The sequence below is a fragment of the Chelonoidis abingdonii genome, chromosome 6 (assembly GCF_003597395.2).
Source record: "Chelonoidis abingdonii isolate Lonesome George chromosome 6, CheloAbing_2.0, whole genome shotgun sequence".
Lineage (NCBI taxonomy): Eukaryota > Metazoa > Chordata > Testudines > Testudinidae > Chelonoidis > Chelonoidis abingdonii.
In genome coordinates this window covers 36,482,697-36,501,341 of record NC_133774.1, presented here as the reverse complement: position 1 = coordinate 36,501,341, position 18,645 = coordinate 36,482,697, and the positions used below count along the sequence as shown (strand labels likewise).

The 18,645-nt window shown below is 45.0% G+C and overlaps 1 protein-coding gene across 1 annotated transcript in view; it reads right to left on the bottom strand.

Moving 5' to 3' along the window:
- The window catches only part of DDX4 (DEAD-box helicase 4), a 116,003-nt gene that overhangs the window by 38,321 nt on the left and 59,037 nt on the right, over nucleotides 1-18,645 (bottom strand). Inside the window, exons 9-11 of the mRNA XM_032769030.2 lie at nucleotides 16,177-16,218; nucleotides 3,675-3,722; nucleotides 3,528-3,572 (exon numbers count right to left, since the gene is read on the bottom strand). Of these exons, the coding sequence (XP_032624921.1) occupies nucleotides 3,528-3,572; nucleotides 3,675-3,722; nucleotides 16,177-16,218 (135 nt within the window). The remainder of the gene's footprint in view (nucleotides 1-3,527; nucleotides 3,573-3,674; nucleotides 3,723-16,176; nucleotides 16,219-18,645) is intronic.

Sequence of the window (18,645 nt, the reverse complement as noted above, 5' to 3'; positions counted from 1 at the left end):
TTTGTCACAGCAAGGACATCACTTGTTTGTTAAAGGGTATAAAAAGCAAACTCTTAAAGGGTTCATTGCTAATATAGTAACTCCCCACTTAACGTCCTCTCATTTAACATTGTTTCGGTATTACGTCCCTGCTCCATTACAGAACGTGCTCGTTTAAAGTTGTGCAAAGCTCTCCTATAACATCGCTTGGTTGCCTCTCCTATAACATCGCTTATACCCTCCCGCCCCCCATACAGCTCAACCTAATTGCTGCCCCCCAGCCCCGTGCCTCACATTCCACTGGACCTCATGGATCAGCACTTTCCTCCCTGCTCCCACCCGCCTCCCTACCTGTGGCAATCAGCTGTCTTTGTGCGCATTTCAGGAGGCTTGTGGGGAGGAGTGGGAGAATGCAGCACACAGCGCCCGCAGCAATCAGGTGGTTGCGTGCATTCAGGAGATGGGGGGAGGACATGTGATGCGTCCTCGCTCGCTCCCCCCAGGCCTCACTGAACATCAGAGCAGGAGCAGGGGAAGACTTTGATCTGCGAGGTTACACCCAGTGGTCGGAGGTGCTTAGAGGGGGGTGTAAGGGAGCTGATAGGGGGGCTGCCAACCCTGTTAATAACCTGCAGTAAATTGGCTTGTTAAAAATTGCGTAAAAAGGTATATAAATGCTTTTGTCCTGGCAAAATCATTCTGAAACCTAACCCCCACTATTTACAATTAATTCTTATGGGAAATTGATTTAAGCTTAACATTATTTGTGTTTAAAGTTGCATTTTTCTCAGGAACATAAGACTACAACGTTAAGTAAGGAGTTAACTGACCTGCCTGACCCACATTGAGCTGACAATATGTGGGCTAAACACCCTGTGTTTAGGCTCATTTGTAAGTATATTGACAAATACTTATAAATGTTTTGTTAATAGTTGGTGTAGTAAACTGCTGGATTGTGTTGGGCTTTTTAGCATGTTATGTGCATATTGGTATACTTGGTATTTAATAAATTGAATTTATGGTTAAGTTAGTTGCGTGGTATTTTTCCCCATATTAATAATTTCAAATATTAATAGTTTAAACCAAAATCCTTCTCCTCGCAGAGAGAGGAATTAATGGCCAGAGTCACCTTTCTGAACTCTGAGGCTTTACATTTTGTTCAAGTCTGTAGCGTGAAGATCTGCCTGCAATCGCCATCCTTTTTTTGTACTAGGAAGTTTTCTTTGTTAGTAGAACTCTCTGCTTCCTCTAAAGGTAAGCTCATCAGAGAGTCTCTGAAGAGGGATGAGACGGGATGAAAAGGACAGAGGTGCAGAACTGAATGATGTAACCTAATATTATGACCTCTTCAAGACATTCATCTGAGGTGATCTGAGCTCAACCTGATGGAAATGGAGCAAGACATTCCTAATAGGAAGGAGGTAGACTAAAGACATGCACCTAAATCGAGAATGAAGGCATAGGGACTGTGTCACACAACGTCTGTCCAGATCTGGACCTTAGAGTCAGCAATTCTGAGTGTTACTGTGAACGTTCCCCAAGCTTATACCCAGCTGGATCTATTCTCCGCTGTCCAACCACTAGGACTATGGGGTCCTAGTTACCCCCCGTGAGTCAACCCCAAATCTTTCCTGGGACCCCCAAGAACCCAGAACCAACTGGGTCTCCCTCTTTCCTCTCTCCCAACTTCCCCCTTCCCTGGGTTAGCCGGTTTGGGAAGACTAAGACTCTTCACTCCTTGAAAGATAAGAACACAAGAGAGTTTATTTACCTCCCCCGAGGCTAGGCATTCAAAGCATCACAGCAACACACCAGGAGACTCACCACTCCTTGGTCTCGTAGCAGTAACTAGAGAAAACCTCTAAACACAAGAGAACAGAGTGGATTCTTTCTCTCTTTCCACCCGTCCGTGTTCCCCTGCCCCTGGGGAAGATAGGAAACCCCACAACGCCTGGCTTTTCCTTTCCCCTCTCTGTCTTCATCCCTTTCCCCAGTCGAGAGAGGACAGATACTGGTACACGAAATTCTAGTCTTTGCCTCACTAGGAAAAGAAACTCCCCACCAGTTTTAAAAAAAACTTTTATATAAAAAGAAAGAAATACAAACAATATTACTGCATTAAAGAAACTCAATACAGGCTCTTGCTTATAAGAAAATATGAACAAACAGTCTGATTAAAAGATAGCCCGAATTAAACAGTCCAGCAAATCAACCCCACATGTAAGTACAACACAAAGCATATATAACAGCCTATTATGCCTGTTGCTTTTGTACTCACAACTTTTGTAGAAAAATTATCAGAAAAGAAATAGGAGTTAGCAGAAAAGATGTTTCCTCCATAGCTGGGAAAAACAAAAGACTTAGAGTACACAATTCCCGCCCCTGACTTTTAAAAAATCCAGTTCTCTGATTGGTCCTCTGGTCAGGTGTTTAGTTCCCTTTGTTCACCTTTTACAGGCAAAAGAAAATTAACCCTTACCTTACCTATCTACTTATGACAACTGTGCATGGGCCAAATGAAAACTGCTGGCTAGAAATTTCCTATTGGGGGATCAAGAGGCACATGCAGCATCCCTAGGGGGGGCTACTCAAGAAGAACTTCTGCCTTATGTCTTCCTTTGATCATGGGACAGGAAGGATCTCAGAGAAGATGCCTTAGACTTCTTTCTTCAGCATGCTTCAGAGTTCCCTGAAGTCATCTACTATCTGTAAGATATCCTGTGATGAAGTGTCATTTGTGCCAGTGTGACCCAGCATCAGTGGATCCTTGCCCGTCAACTTCAGAAGCCTACCCAATGTAAGAGCAATGTCTTTAGTCTTGGCTTCAGGAAAGCAGCACATTGTCCAGTTGTCTGTTTGTAGCTTGCAGAATGTTCTACTCTTTTCTTCTGAGTAGAATCTCCAGCAAGGATCATCTGTCTTCCTTGAATGGTTGGAGAACTCTTTATGGGCAAGTCTGATTTTCTTACAGGTTGCAACAAGCACCACACGTGTCCTAGATCTCTTTCCAGGACACAAGGACCTGCTGGATCTCACTTTACTAAATCTTGCATCACTCCTATGCTCATCTTTGTGTCTGCATTTCTCCATGATGTCTTTTAAGCCTGGAATACCTTTACCTATCCTGTACAGCAACTTTCTGACCTTCTGTCTTTCAAGTAAATTCAATACACTTAAGTGAATCCTATTAATCTAACAACTAGAGAAATAATACTTTAAAAATGTCACAAGAACTTTGCACTAATGTGACAATTCCAAATTCTGGTCACATGGTACTCTGTGCAACTGAAATGTTTTGAAAAGTTAAAAAAACAGAACAAAAAACCAGTCTGTGGATTGCCTTAGATTATAAATTTCAAGATGGGCACCCTGTGTACATTGAGGCATTTACAGTATGTTTTTATACTATTTGCTTAGTACTGTTCACTGTCACTCAATTGTATTTATAGATTAATGAAATCTAAATCAGAATCAAACTTTACAAGTTGCATCTTCTTGCCTTATATGTAACCCTACACACATGTATCCCAATGAATTTCTTAATTTACCTTGATTATCACCATTTTCTGTTTTGCCATGTGATTTCCAAGAACCTTAAGTAGAAAAGAAATTGATTAGGAAAAAGAAATAGAAAAGTCAGGCAATAAAAAAAATACCGAATTCTTGACAAGCTACCTTATAGCGAATCTACTTACTTCTTCCTGAACCTGCAATTACTTCTTCGTTGTAACCTCTGTATCCTCCTGTTAAAATGAGTCACATTTATTTTATTTTGATTTCCAAAATAAACGAACACTTCTCTCAGGCTCTACTGCTTTTCAAAAATTAAAAGTACAGTCACAACAGACAAACATGCCTGAGGGACAGCATGGAAGATTCTAGGTCCTTGTAGAAGTAAATAAATGGGTGACAGAGCTGGACAGTTGGCAGAGTAAACACAGTGAGCTAAGGGATCAGGAAAGTAAGGTGAGCTAAGCTACTGAAGACAAGGACCAAAACTTTAACACAGTGGATAAGAGAGAGTGACCTGACCAAAGCACTGAGCTGAGAAAGGATTCTGGCAGCAGCAGTCTGATCAGACCTGAAGGAGCAATGTTGCAGTGATGATGACCAGAGGAGAGAGAGATGCAGTAATCAAGCAGCAACATGAAGGCATGAATGATAGTTTGGTAGTATGGTCAGAAAAGAGACCAGATGTTGATCCTTTGACCAGAGGTGAGGAATCACCCACACAGTCCAGAATGGGGAAACAAACCACAGAAAGTAAAAATCTGTCTCTGGATACCTCAAGGCCAGAGTGGATAAAAATCAATGATTTTTAAAAAAACCCTGACTTTTTATTTAAAATTGGATATTTTTGATAAAATGCTTTTTGAGAGAAAAAAACCTTTCTAAAGATAGCTCCTCATGGATCTTAATTAAAACCATCTGAGCTATAATGTAATAGCAATTATAAATTTGAATTCTATAGTATGAGACAATATATTAACGTAATGTTTAAGAAAAGTTTTGTAAATGAGTTCCAATAGTTCATGGATTAGGGACCCAATCTTATCGCGTTCCACAGGCTTCCATATAGATTTAAGGTTAATCTTTCTATCTATCCAATAGGACTCAGCGCTAGTCTACAAGATACCATCAGAGATGTTTAGTTTTGCAGTTCTCAAACTGGATTTATGTCTCCAGAGGTAACATGTTTGTTAACAGCAAAACTGTTTTTAAGTAAATAAATATACACAGAGGTGAGAAACAGACCTTAACTCTATTGTCCCTCTGCAAATTTGTGTACACACAATCAAGCCCTTACCTTTCTCCAGCCTGGTCTACACTATGGGTTTATACCGAATTTAGCAGCGTTAAACTGAATTAACCCTGCACCCGTCCACACAAGGAAGCCCTTTATATTGATATAAAGGGGTCTTAATATTGATATCTGTACTCCTCCCCGACGAGGGGAGTAGCGCTCAAATCGGTATTGCCATTTCGGAATAGGGTTAGTGTGGCCACAATTCTACGGTATGGGCTTCCGGGAGCTATCCCACAGTGCACCATTGTGACCGCTCTGGACAGCAATCTGAACTCAGATGCACTGGCCATGGAGACAGGAAAAGCCCTGCAAACTTTTGAATTTCATTTCCTGTTTGCCCAGCATGGAGAGCTGATCAGCACAGGTAACTATGCAGTCTGAGAATCGAAAAAGAGCTCCAGCATGGACCACACGGGAGGTACTGGATCTGATCACTATATGAGAAGAGGATTCCGTGCTAACAGAACTCCGTTCCAAAAGACAGAATGAAAGAACATTTGAAAAAATTTCCAAGGCCATGATGCAGAGAGGCCACACCAGGGACTCAGTACAGTGCCGTGTGAAAGTTAAGGAAAACCAGAAAGCAGAAAACCAAAGCAGAAAACGGAAGGTCCGAGGCAGGACTGCAAACATGTCGCTTCTATGCTGAGCTGCATGCAATTCTAGGGGGGTTCACTACCACTGCCCCACCCCGTCCGTGGATTCCGAGGTGGGGGTAATCTTAGCCTTGCCTGAGGATTCTGCAGACGGGGAAGATGAGGAGGAGGAAGAGGACGACGAACTTGCAGAGAGCACACAGCACTCTTTTCTCCCCAACAGTCAGGAGCTTTTTCTCAGCCTGAGAGAAGTACCCTCCCAGCCTTCCCAAGCCACTATCCCAGACAATGAAGCCATGGAAGGGACCTCTGGTAAGTGTACCTTTGTAAATACAAAACATGGTTTAAAAGCAAGCGTTTTTAATAATTAATTTGCCCTGAGGAGTTGGGATGCATTCGTGGCCAGTACAGTTACTGTAAAAGTCTGTTAACATATCTGGGGATGGAGCGGAAATCCTCCAGGGACATCTCCATGAGGCTCTCCTGCAGGTACTCCAAAAGCCTTTGCAGAAGGTTTCTGGGCAGGGCAGCATTATTCCGTCCTTCATGGTAGGACACTTGACCACGCCATGCATGTAGCAAGTAATCTGGCATCATTGCATGACAAAACCTAGTTGCGTATGGTCTCGGTGTTTGCTGGCATTCAAGCAACACTCATTCTTTATCTCGCTGTGTTAATCTCAGGAGAGTGATATCGTTCATGGTAACCTGGTTGAAATATGGGAATTTAATTAAGAGGACAGAGATGGTTGGGCTGTTTGCCTGTGGCTGAAAAGAAATCCTTCCTTGCATTTAGCCAAGCAGAGGGACAGGGGGGATTGGCGCTGAGCTTTTTCATGTTTGGCTAGCTGGGATCTTCCCTGCTACCAGCCACGCGGTAGGGGGGAGGGTGGCTAGCAGCAATCTTCCATGATACCAGCCACACAGTGGGGGGAAGAGGTAAACCGATTATCCCAGAGTATTGGAAAGGGGCGGTTCTGGTGCTGCACGTTAACAGGAAAACACACCAGGACTCAACAGGCTTTGCTTGCTATTTGGGAAAGGAGACCGCTGGATATACGAAGGCTGCAGAAGACAACAGACAATGGCTTACCATAGCCGCATGCAAGCCGAATTCTGCTGCCCGGACCTGTGCCTGTGATCTCTAACACCAAAGCCGCAGGCACTAAATATTAAGATGCAAAATGCGACCTTGTAGTGAGATCACATGTGCTATGTAAGCTAAATAGTGTTGTTCACCGTGAAAGAGGATAACCATTGTTCTATAAAATGTATCATTTTAAATACTTCTCTTTTTTTCCCTCCTTCCTGCAGCTGCAAATTTTTCAAGTCTCCCTCCTCCGTCTCGAAGGCTATCTCAGATAAGGCGGCGGAAAAAAAAAAGACATGAGAAGAAATGTTCTCGGAAATCATGGAAGTGACCTGCAATGAAAGAGCTCATCTGCATGAGTGGAAGGACGTGGTAGCAAAGTACAGGAAAGATGCCCGTGACCATGAGGACAGGAGGGACCAATGTGAGGACAGGAGAGACGCTCGAGATGAGAGGTGGCGGCAGGAAGATATGAAGTGTCGGGATGCAACTCTGGGACTGCTGCGTGATCAAACTGACATGCTCCGGCATCTGGTGGAGCTTCAGGAATGGCAGCAGGATCAGAGTGCCACTGCAGCCCCTGTATAACCATCTTGCCCCCTCACCATGTTCCTTAGCCTCTTCACCCACCAGACGACTAAGAACGTGTGGGGGGAGGCTCCGTGCACGCACCCATTCCACCCCAGGGAACAGCCCAACCAAAAGGCTGTTATTATTTTGAATTTTTTTTAGTGGCCTTTTCCTTCCCTCCTATCCTCTGCCCAAATCCCACCCAGGCTACCTTGTCAGTTCTCCCTCTTTTAATAATTAAAAAAGAATACGTGATTTTTAAACGAGAGTGACTTTATTTCCTTAGGAAGCAAGCAAGGGAGGGCAGATGGCTTACAGGGAATGAGTCAATCAGGAGTGGAGGCAGGTTCATCAAGGAGAAACAAATACAGCAGTCACACCGTACCCTGGCCTGTGATGAAACTGGTTTTCAAAGCCTCTCTGATGCGCACCGCTTCCTGGTGTGCTCTTCTAATTGCCCTGGTGTCTGGCTGCGCGTAATGAGCGGCGAGGTGATTTGCTTCAGTCTCCCACCCCGCCATAAAGGTCTCCCCCTGACTCTCACAGGGATTGTGGAGCACGCAGCGAGCAGCAATAACAAAGGGGACATTGTTTGGATGAGGTCTCAGCGAGTCAGTAATGTGCGCCAGCGCGCCTTTAAATGGCCAAATGCACATTCTATCATCATTCCGCACTTGCTCAGCCTGTAGCTGAACAACTCCTGACTACTGTCCAGGCTGCCTGTGTATGGTTTCATGAGCCATGGCATCAAGAGGTAGGCTGGGTCCCCCAGGATAACTACAGGCATTTCAACATCCCCAACTGTTAATTTCTGGTCTGGGAAGTAATTCCCTTGCTGCAGCCGTTTAAACTAGAGTAGTGCTCCTGAAGACGCGAGCGTCATGAACCCTTCCCGGCCATCCCACGTGAATGTTGGTGAAACGTCCCTTGTGATCCACCAGTGCTTGCAGCATCATGGAAAAGTCCCCCTTTCGGTTTATGTACTGGGTGCCCTGGTGCCAAGATAAGGATATGGGTTCCATCTGTCGCCCCACCACACAGTTAGGAAATCCCATTGCAGCAAAGCCATCCACTATGACCTGCACATTTCCCAGAGACACAACCTTTCATAGCAGCAGGTTAATGATTGCTTTGGCTACTTCCATCACAGCAGCCCCACAGTAGATTTGCCCACTCCAAATTGATTCCCGAATGACCAGTAGCTATCTGGTGTTGCAAGCTTCCAGAGGACTATCGCCACTCGCTTCTCAACTGTGAGGGCTGCTCTCATCTTCGTATTCTGGCGTTTCAGGACAGGGGAAAGCAAAACCACAAAGTTGCATGAAAGTGCCCTTACGCATGTGAAAGTTTCACAGCTACTGGGAATCATCCCACAGCTGCAACACTATTCAGTCCCACCAGTCTGTGCTTGTTTCCGAGGCCCAAAATCGGCATTCCATGGCTAGAACTTGCCCCATTACCAGCATGATCTCCAAACCGCAGGGGCCCCGGTTTGAGAGAATTCTGTGTCCATGTCCTCATCACTCTCATCACCGCGCTGCCATAGCCGCCGCCTCCTCGCCTGGTTTTGCAAGTCCTCGTTCAGCATAGACTGCACAAGATGTTTACAACATCCATGACTGCTGTCTTGAGCAGAGCAGGGTCCATGCTTGCCGTGCTATGAACGTCTGCACAGTTCACCCAGGAAAAAAGGCGCAAAATGGTTGTCTGCTACTTGCACAGAGGGAAGGGTGACGCTGTACCAGGACCACCCGCGACAATGTTTTTTGCTCCATCAGGTACTGGGATCTCAACCCAGCATTCCAATGGGCAGGGGAGACCGTGGGAACTATGGGACAGCTATGGGATAGCTACCCACAGTGCAACGCTCCGGAAATGGACACTCGCCTCAGTAATGGACGCACACCGCCGAATTAATGTGCTTAGTGTGGACGTGTGCACTCAACTTTATACAATCTGTTTTAAAAGAACGGTTTCTGTAAAATCGGAATAATCCCGTAGTGTAGACATACTCTCTAAAAGTAGAAAGTTTCAAAAAGTTCATTGAATAGAAGATTGTTGGGGGTGGAACAGATCTGGACAAGGAGAAGTCTGGACATAAATGTGAGAAGTGAGGGACATATGCTTGTTTTGTTAAAATATTTTGTTTTCTGATGAAGAAAAAAATCCAGAATACTTAATGTTGTTTTAGTTAATTTTAAATAAAACAATTTAAATGTCTGTCTGGTGATGTTCTCCTCCTAATACAGCATGATAAGACAATCCTTCAAAAGGTTAATGATTAACCTGTTGAACTGGAGATAGTTCACCTCTCAATGACTTCATAAATATCTGCTTCAAATTACCTTGGATAAATGAAATAACCAATCATTCATTTTCTGATATAGCTGTAAAACTGATCTTAAAAGTTCTCAAAACAAATCACTGTTTAAAAATGTATCATGTGTACCTTCTAAAAATGAAACCTACATCTATCTCTGAGTTGTGAAGAATATGTATTGTGGCAAATTGCCGGTATTGTTCTCTGGGTCTCGCGCTCTCTCTTCTCTGGGGTAGGTTCAGGGCGATATTGCTTGCCTCTGAACCAGTTCTTAATCACTCCCCTAGTGTCCTTGGAGGAGGGGAGTGGAGAGGGAGGGACCTGGGCCCGCCCTCTACTCCAGGTCCCAACCCAGGGGCCCTGGGGTTGTGGTGAACCACTTGACTAGCGGTTTCTTCCCCTGGGTTACTTCCCTCTCATACCCGTCAGCTTGTGAAGGGCTTCTCGCCTCTCTTCTATACAAGCCTGGTGCCCCTTACCTAGGGTTTCTGTTGGGCTTCCCAATCCACCGCAGCACTCCTCCAAACCTTCTATTTCTCTCTGGACAAACTCTTCTCTTCTGCAATCTGCACTCTGCTCCAATCCAACCTTTCTCCTTCAACTACCACCCCCTGTCTGACTGAAGCAGGGGTTTATATCCCATGACTGGAGTCAGGTGCTCTAACTGGAGTCAGGTGCTCTAACTGGCCACAGCTGTTCTAGTTAATCTAAAGCAAACCTTCCTCCCTTGGCAGGGAATAAGGCCCCCTGCTAACACTCATATGCTGCCCTCTGGCCATGCTGTATCACAGTATTAAGGTTATAACAACCAACAAGAATCACTTTTATGTAGAAAACCATGATTAAATCTAATCCACCCTGCTCAAGGCAGCTATTAATCTAAAAATTCTAAGACTGTAGGTAATAGTCTGCTTTTGTCTCATGGTCTCGAGGGTGAGGAGCTCAAAAACTTACCTACTAGGACACTTATGTTGCTTACGGTAAAATTCTGGGCTCTTCCCAAGAAACTATCACAATCAAAGTGAAATTTAAGATACAGATTAAAAAAATAGAATACTCTGATCCATCCACAAGCCCTTATTTTTTCAATTGAACATTTTAAAAACAGAAAGTATGATGTCCAGCTTAGCACAAATTTAGAATTTGTAGAAAAAGCTTTTATATATACACACAAGCCATAAAAAAATGGTTACTAACCTTTCCTAACTGTTCTTCAACAACGTGTTGCTCATGTCCATTCCAATATAGGCGTGCGCACGTTACGTTCACCATTGCTGGAAGACTCCCCCCCACCCTAGTATCTTGTCAGGTGGGCTCTGGTGCCTCCTGGAGTGGCGCCTCTATGGCCCAGTATATAGGCACCTGTTGGCCCGCCCCCTCCTCTGTCGAAGTTGCCGGCAAGAAGGAACTGAAAGGCAGGAAGGTGGGTTGTGGAATGGACATAACCAAACATCTAAAAGAACAAGTTACGGAAATGTTAATAATTGTTTTTTCTTCGAGTGCGTGCTCATCTCCATTCCAATACAGGGGACTCCCAAGCAAACACTCAGGTAGTGGGGTAAGAGTTTCTGTGAGACATGGACTGGAAGACCGTTGCACTGAAGGTTGCATCATTCTTTGCCTGCTGAGTAAGGGTGTAGTGTGCCGTAAACATATGACTAGATGACCAGATGGCCTCCCTGCAGATGTCTACAATTGGAACGTGGGCCATGAATGCCACTGATGAGGCCTGTGACCGCGTGGAGTGTCCCGTTAAACATGGAGGAGGCACTTTTCCCAGCTCATAGCACATGCTCATGCAGGACTTCATCCAGGAGTAAAATCTCTGAGATTGGGCTGGCCTTCATCCTTTCTGCAACAGACAGAAATAACTGGGTGGATTTTTGAAAGGGTTTGGTCCTATGTAAAAAGGCAAAGCACCTCTAAAATCCAAAGAGTGCAGCTTCTGTTCGTGGTTAGCTGTATGGGTCTTAGGATGGAAGACAGAGAAAGACGTCCAGACTGTTGTGGAAATTGGAGACCACTTTTGGAAGGAATGAGGAGTGCAGCCGCAACTGCACTTTGTCCCCAAAGATGACTATGTAAGGGGGCTCGGAGATGAGGGCTCAGATCTCCAAGACCCTTTGAGGTGATAGCCACCAGAAAGATGGTCTTCCAGGACAAATAAATGAAGTGACATGTTGCTAGCAGCTCTAACAGTGACCCTGTCAGTTGTGATAGGGCCAAGTTGAGATCCTGGGGGGCAGAGTTTGGCATACCTGTGGATACAGGCGCTCCAAGCCCTCTAAGAACTAAGAGCTAATTTCTGCGAGCACGGAAGATAAGCAGCCTCCAGGTGAATGGAGTGGGCTAAGCAGTAGTCCCAAAGTCTCAATGCCTCGAGGCATAAGGTAGATGATCAGGCTTCCGTCCCTTGCTTGTTTATACAGAACATTGCCATGGTGTTGTCTGCGAGGACCGATACAGACTTGCCCCGGAGCTTGCGGCAGAACACCTGGAAGGCAAGGCACGCTGCCCTTAGTTCCTGGACTTTGATAAGTAGGTGTACCTCCTCTGGTGCTCACAGACCTTGTGTCCCAAGGGGCTCCAGGTGGGTTCCCCATGGATGCCTCAGCATCCGTGACCGGTTCTATTGACGGTACAGGCCCTGCACATACTATATCTTGATTTAGCCACCACTGAAGGACATCTTGCGTCGCTTGCGAAAGAGTAAGCACATTGTCTAGCGGGTGACGCCCTGGTATGTACACCAATGCCAGCCACAGCTGTAGAGGGCAGAGTCAGAGGCATGCATGCTGCACTATATAGGTGCAAGAGGTCATATGCCCAAGGAGTTTTCGGCAGTTTCTTGCCCTGGTGGTGGGGCATGCTAGCAGGCCTTGAATGAGCGTTGAAATGGTCCTGAAGCACCTTTTTGGCAAGGAGGCTCTTACCTGGTTTCCATCGAGGACATCCTCTATATGGGCGTGAGCATGGACTTGTGCTCAGATTCTCGAAAGTGAATTGTACAATCTGCACGTGCTGTTCAACTAACTTCCTGGATTGACCTCTCACCAACCAGTTGCCCAATTATGGGTAGACCTGCACCCCTTTCCTTCTGAGGAAGGCCGCCACCATTGCCATATATTTTGTGAAGGCTCTCTAAGCCACCAATAGGGCGAAGAACAGAACCTTGAACTGAGAGTGGTCCTGATTTACTACAAACCCAAGGTATCTTCTGTACCGCTGGAAGATGGCTGTATAAAAATATTCATCTTTCAAGTCAAGGACGGCATACCAGTCCCCTGGATCTAGGGAAGGAATAATTGCAGCCAGAGAGACCATGCAGAACTTCAGCTTCTTCAAGAACTTGTTGAGGGGTTCCTGAGGACTAGGATAGGGTCTGAGATCCCTGCTGGATTTTGGGATCAGGAAATAGCAGGAATAAACCCCCTTGCCTCTTATCACTGTGGTTACCTCCTGTACTGCTCCCGCCCTTAGGAGTAACTGCACCTCTTGGGCCAGATTTTTGTGAGAAGGGTACATGAAGAGGGATGGGGAGTGGGAAGGAGGGGAGGAGAAACTGCAAGGTGTGTCACCCTTCTACCATGAGGAGCACCAATCCACCAGACATGATGTTGGCCCACACCCAGTAAAATTGGAACGAACAGTCCAAAACCATACAGGTATGAGATGGTACATCATCCTTGGGCGCATCATTAAAAGTTTTGTCTGTTGCCCGATGATTATCTCGTGAGTGCAGATGTTGAGGCTGTTGAGGAGTGAGGGCTCTGTCTCTTTCTGAAACACCTATGCCTCCTTTGCCCAAAATCCTGCCCATAGGCTGCGGCTTAAAATGTTTCCAGGATGGGGAGGGGAGACCCAATGATTACAAGGTTATCCTTGAGGCTGTGGAGCCGGGAGTCGATTGTTCTGAAAACAAGGACTGCCCCTCAAATGGGAGGCCCTGAAGCATTTGTTGGACCTCATGAGTGAGGCCCGACAACTGTAGCCAGGAGCTCCTCCTCATTACCACGCCCATGGCCCTTGCCCAGGCCGCCACATCCATGGCATCTAGAGCTACCTGTAGGGACGCCTTGGTTATTGCTCTGCCCTCTTCAGCCAAGGTCCCAAATTCCTCCCTAGAATCAGCTAGCAAGAGCTCTTTGAACTTCTGGATAGCCAACCAGAATTAAAATCGTAACAGTTAAACAGGGCCTGGTGGTTAGCAATTCTAAAATGAAGGCTGCCTGTGGAGTACACTTTTCTCCACAGGGACCGATCCTCTTTCAGAAGGGAACAGAGGGGGCACCCTCCCCTCTCAGGGTGCCGAAAGACAGCATCACTCTGTGGAAGACCTGGACCACTTGCGGCCAAGGGGTCTACACTCGCCACTGAGGAGGCATCTGCCATTGGCCAGACCCCACCCTGTTGGGACAAGTTCCTGGGTCCTGCCCGCACAGCATCTGTGATCCACTCTGGATCCAGTTCCTCATGAGGCATACAACTCTGCCTGCGATTCTGAGCCAGAGGACCCATCCCTAGATGACCAGGGTGGTGCCATGCCCTGTGGTGCTGAGCGACGTCTCTGAGGAGAGTGGTGCTACAATGAATAATGGTGCCACCATGGGGAGCTTTGCCGTGATGTAGAGCAGTGTCTCAACAACAAGTGGTGCAGACAGTGAGCAGTGTCATGGCAAAGAGCGGCATGGAGATTGTGATCAGCGCCTGGACTATGACAGGTGCCAGGAGTGTGACCAGTGTCTAGGTGGGATGCCACGTCGCTGTGGTGAGTGTGGTCTCCGTGCCAACTCTCCCGATGATAAGCAGAATGGAGAGCAGTGTCCTACCATCATTGCAGGCTTACTCAGGGCTGGTCCTTGCCCTTTTGTGGCCACAACCAGTGGTGCCTGGTTTATTCCCTGCAGCCCTCAGCTTGGGGACAGCAGTGCCTGGAGAGTGAAAAGGTTTTGTGCCTCCTCGTATGCCTCTAGTGTCAAGGGTGCTGCCAGGGTCGTGTCCACTTCTTAGCTCACCCTATGTGAGGAGCCTCTTGGTGCCGGACTCAATGGTGCTGGTTGAGCTGCCTCCAAATGGAGAGTGGTCTGCCACAGATCACACACACTCAGGAGTTTCTCACAAGGGGGAATGTCCCCAATCCGACTTTTCTGATCACTTCTTCAGCACTGGTGATGGGGATAGGTGCCAAGTCGTCAGTGCCTGAGAAGCATGCCAGTGCCAGGACGATGGTACTGGGGAACCCAAGCCATGCTGGTGTCCCAAACAGATACCTGCACATTCCTGGTACAAAAGGTGCTTGGTACCTGGTCCAGTTGCTACTCTGAAACGGGACTGAGTGCTGCCTCCGTAAGTAGGAGCTTCAGACCAAGGACCAAAAAAGAAAGATGATCAACTGAAGTTCCTACAGATCTGGCACTTACCCTGAATATGACCATCTCCCAGGCACTTTAAACAGCTCTTGTGAGGGCCACTGACTGGCATGTGCTTGCAGCACACTGCACACAGTTTGAAGCCCTGGGACCGAGTCCTGGGCAGGTGCTTACCAACTATCTATCATTATATTTATGCTAACAAACTAGTTACACTTATCTACTATCTATTTACAGGAAGACTACCACTATGGGGATCACTTTCTGAGTAAGAGATAGGAGTGTTCCAGTGACCACCACAGATGGAAAGAAGGAATTCAGGAGGGGATGGGCTAGTAGTTGCCTATATACCGCACCACGGAGGCGACACTCCAAGAGCTGACCCAACAGATAGCACTAGGGGGAAAAAAAAAAAGTCTTCCGGCGATGGTGCACACAACGCACGCATGCCTACATTGGAACGGACATGAGCAAGAACCATTAGAAATCTCTTTCTTAAAAGGTAAATAAAGGAATTCCAGCAAGTTCTAAAAACAAAAAACGAAACAGTGTTCCATAGTTGCTAGTGACAAAATGATCTAGTATGCTTGAGATACTAAAACTATCCTATGCCTCTTTGGAAAGCAGTCTATATTCCTTTGTCAGTGGGATTAGTGACTAGCCAAAAAGTTAAATTCTGAAGGAATCTTGATGGACAAAACTAAACAACATTTGGAGAACTAAGAATCATACCTTTTTTAAATTACATACAGCGGCTAATCCTAATGGTTTGATGGAAGGAAAAAGATGGATGACAGCCAGGACTAGAGATTAAGCATATACACAGTACCCTGTACTTTTAGCGTAGTATCTTAATCTATTAAATAGCTAGTTTGCCCTGCCTGCACCCCAAACACTGCAGCCACATTGCGAACACTGGTCTAGTGTTTGAAAACCTAAAACAGAAATGGACTGAACTGATTAGAAATCAAACTGGTTACTATATTTTCATTATCCAAGATGAGCGAAATGCAATAGTAAATAAGTAAGAGTGAAAAGTAAATTTACCTTTTTGAAAAATGTTTCAGTTTTAACAAAGTTTTTTAGTACAAAGTGGACAAGGAAATTTAAGACACCAGTGAAATGTAACTTGACAATGTCACTTTAAGATGCTTCTGCTAAACTCTAGCAAATGCATCTTAATATTTTTATTTTTCTGCATTTAAGAAGCTCACAAGCACTTTCCAAAAAATGATAAAATAAATCTCAGGTCTCTCAAGATAGATATTATCCCATTTATAAACGAGGAAAATGAGGCATGGAGTGACATATGATTTGCCCAAGTTGACAAAGAAAATGAGTATCAGAGCTAGGAATACACGACAAACTTCCTGACTCCATCCCCTTCCTTTCAATTACTAGTTAATACACACAATCTTTGTATAACCAATACATAAGAAGCTGACCTTTGCTTCCAAATCCTCTGCTTCTATTACTGTCATTATCACCTGAAAAACAAAGGCAGAATTGTTTACATGTAATTGGTTGTAACAGTGCTTCACAGAGCTTAATACAATACCTTAAAGCTGTTACAACTACAGGTAACAGAAAGCAGGATTCCTTCCCAGTAAGAAAAATCTGGCATTGGTTTTGTCAGTCGTTCATTATCCATCCACCCAGTAATTCTTTATGTAAGAATGTCAACTCCTGCTTTCAAGCAGCAAAGGCTAAAAAAAGAAAAATCAGTAACATGCAGTCCTTAAACTCATTCCATGCCTTCTCTATTATAGTGTCTTTTAGGTCATAGTATCAGAGGGGTAGCCGTGTTAGTCTGGATCTGATGCATCCAACGAAGTGGGTATTCACCCACAAAAGCTCATGCTCCAAAACGTCTGTTCGTCTATAAGGTGCCACAGGACTCTTTGCTGCTTTTAGTTCATATATAGTTATGGGACAACAGAGGACTTACGGCTTGTCCAAACTACAAAGCCCTTCACAACACAGTTATTCCAGTAGAGCTGTGTAGAAGAGGCGCAGAATAAGCAGACAGGAGCTGTTCTTCTGCTGGCATAGCTACGCCACATGCCAGACTAACACCAGCTAAGCCGAAAGAAACACACTGTTGGTATTGTGGTGTCTACACTGAGGGTTTTGCCAACATAGCTATGTAATTTTTTCACACTACCAGCAGACATAGCTGTGCCAGCAAAACTTTGTCCTTCCTTTCCACTCAGACTTTGTAGACTATGATTAAAGTAGTTTCAATTCTTTGTCTCCAGTTGTCCCATCCTATAAGGAATACCTCGGTTCATGTGACAAAACAAATCCCTACCCAAAAAGCAATCCTGCATTTAATTATGGCACTTTTTTTCATTTTGTTCACTAACATTTTTCATCCCAAAATGTCACTGAAGAGAACCAATGGTCCATGCAATGTTAAATGTGCGGCAAATATCATGAGGGTCTCTTACTAAGAATGGAAAATACAGTACAACAATCAATCATTAACTTGAACACCTACTAGAGTAGGGACCTCCCATCATTCTATGTCTACTACATTAAAAACTACTTTGATTATCCAAAGCATTTCAGATAACTCAACTTCAAACTCCCCTAAGACACATGAATAAACAATTCTAACATGGAGAGTGGGTATAATATGCAGCCAGACCCCCAGTTGCAGATTTTTAGAGGAAAATTTGTGTTTTATTATGCCCCACGCAGGGTGGCTGACGAGGTGGTATGCGCTATTCAGCTTCCCTAGTTCATCAGTAATCTCCCTGGACTCCAGAGAGATTACTGATGAATCCAGAAAGCTGAGTAGCAAGTACTGCCTCCTCAGTCATCCCAGAACGCTTGCTTCAGGTATCCAGTTGGAAAATAAACTGGGAGCCACAGCAACAGCTTGCCTTTCCATGCAGAAAGTTATTTTACAAGTTAAGCTAGACCTCCCCACCAAGAAGTTTTGCCTACTAGTATCCATACCAAGAATCACTGGAATGTTAAAATAACTGTATAAACTATTTAGGAAAGAGTAAGCAGAAGCAGAGGGGTGGTGGTAGTGCATCAAGGATGCCATTACATGGTTTAGTTATTGACAATTAAAGATAGACCCTAAAATATGTTCCTTCTACCTGATAAATCGCAAGATGGGGTGTAGGCAGGAGATCTGTCATTGACCACCAAATCAGACATAGAAACAGTACGTGAAACTCCTTAAATAAAAATATATAAAATATATTAAAATACTTCTATGATCAGGAGGGACTTCAATCTAGGGAGCATATGCTGCCACTTCTAAAATATCACTGGGGTGCCAAAAAATTATAGGAACACAAGTACTTGGGTCACCTTAAAGATTAACAGATTTATTTAACCATAAGCTTTCATGAGCTACAGCCCACTTCACTGGATGCATGCAGTGGAAAATACAGTAGGAAGATACACACACACACACACACACACACAAGACTGATCAGTTAAGGTGAGCTATTACCAGCAGGAGAGAAAAAAAAGTTTTTGTAGTGGTAATCAAAATGGTCAGCTGCTGCAAATGGACAAGAAGTTGTCAGGAACAGTGAGGTGGGAGATAAACATGGGGAAATAGTTTTACTTTGTGTGATGACCCATCCACTCCCAGTCTTTATTCAAGCCTAATTTAATGGTTTAATGATAGCTAGGAGTGCTGGTAGCGCAGAATAACCCAGGAACCTATCCTTGCAACAAAGCCCGTTGCCAACTCTGTCCCCATATCTATTCAGGGGACACCATTGTAGAACCTAACCACATCAGCCACACTATCAGAGGCTCGTTCACCTGCACATCTACCAATGTGATATATGCCATCATGTGTCAGCAATGTCCTTCTGCCATGTACATTGGCCAAACTGGACAGTCTCTATTCAAAAGAATGAATGGACACAAGTCAGACGTCA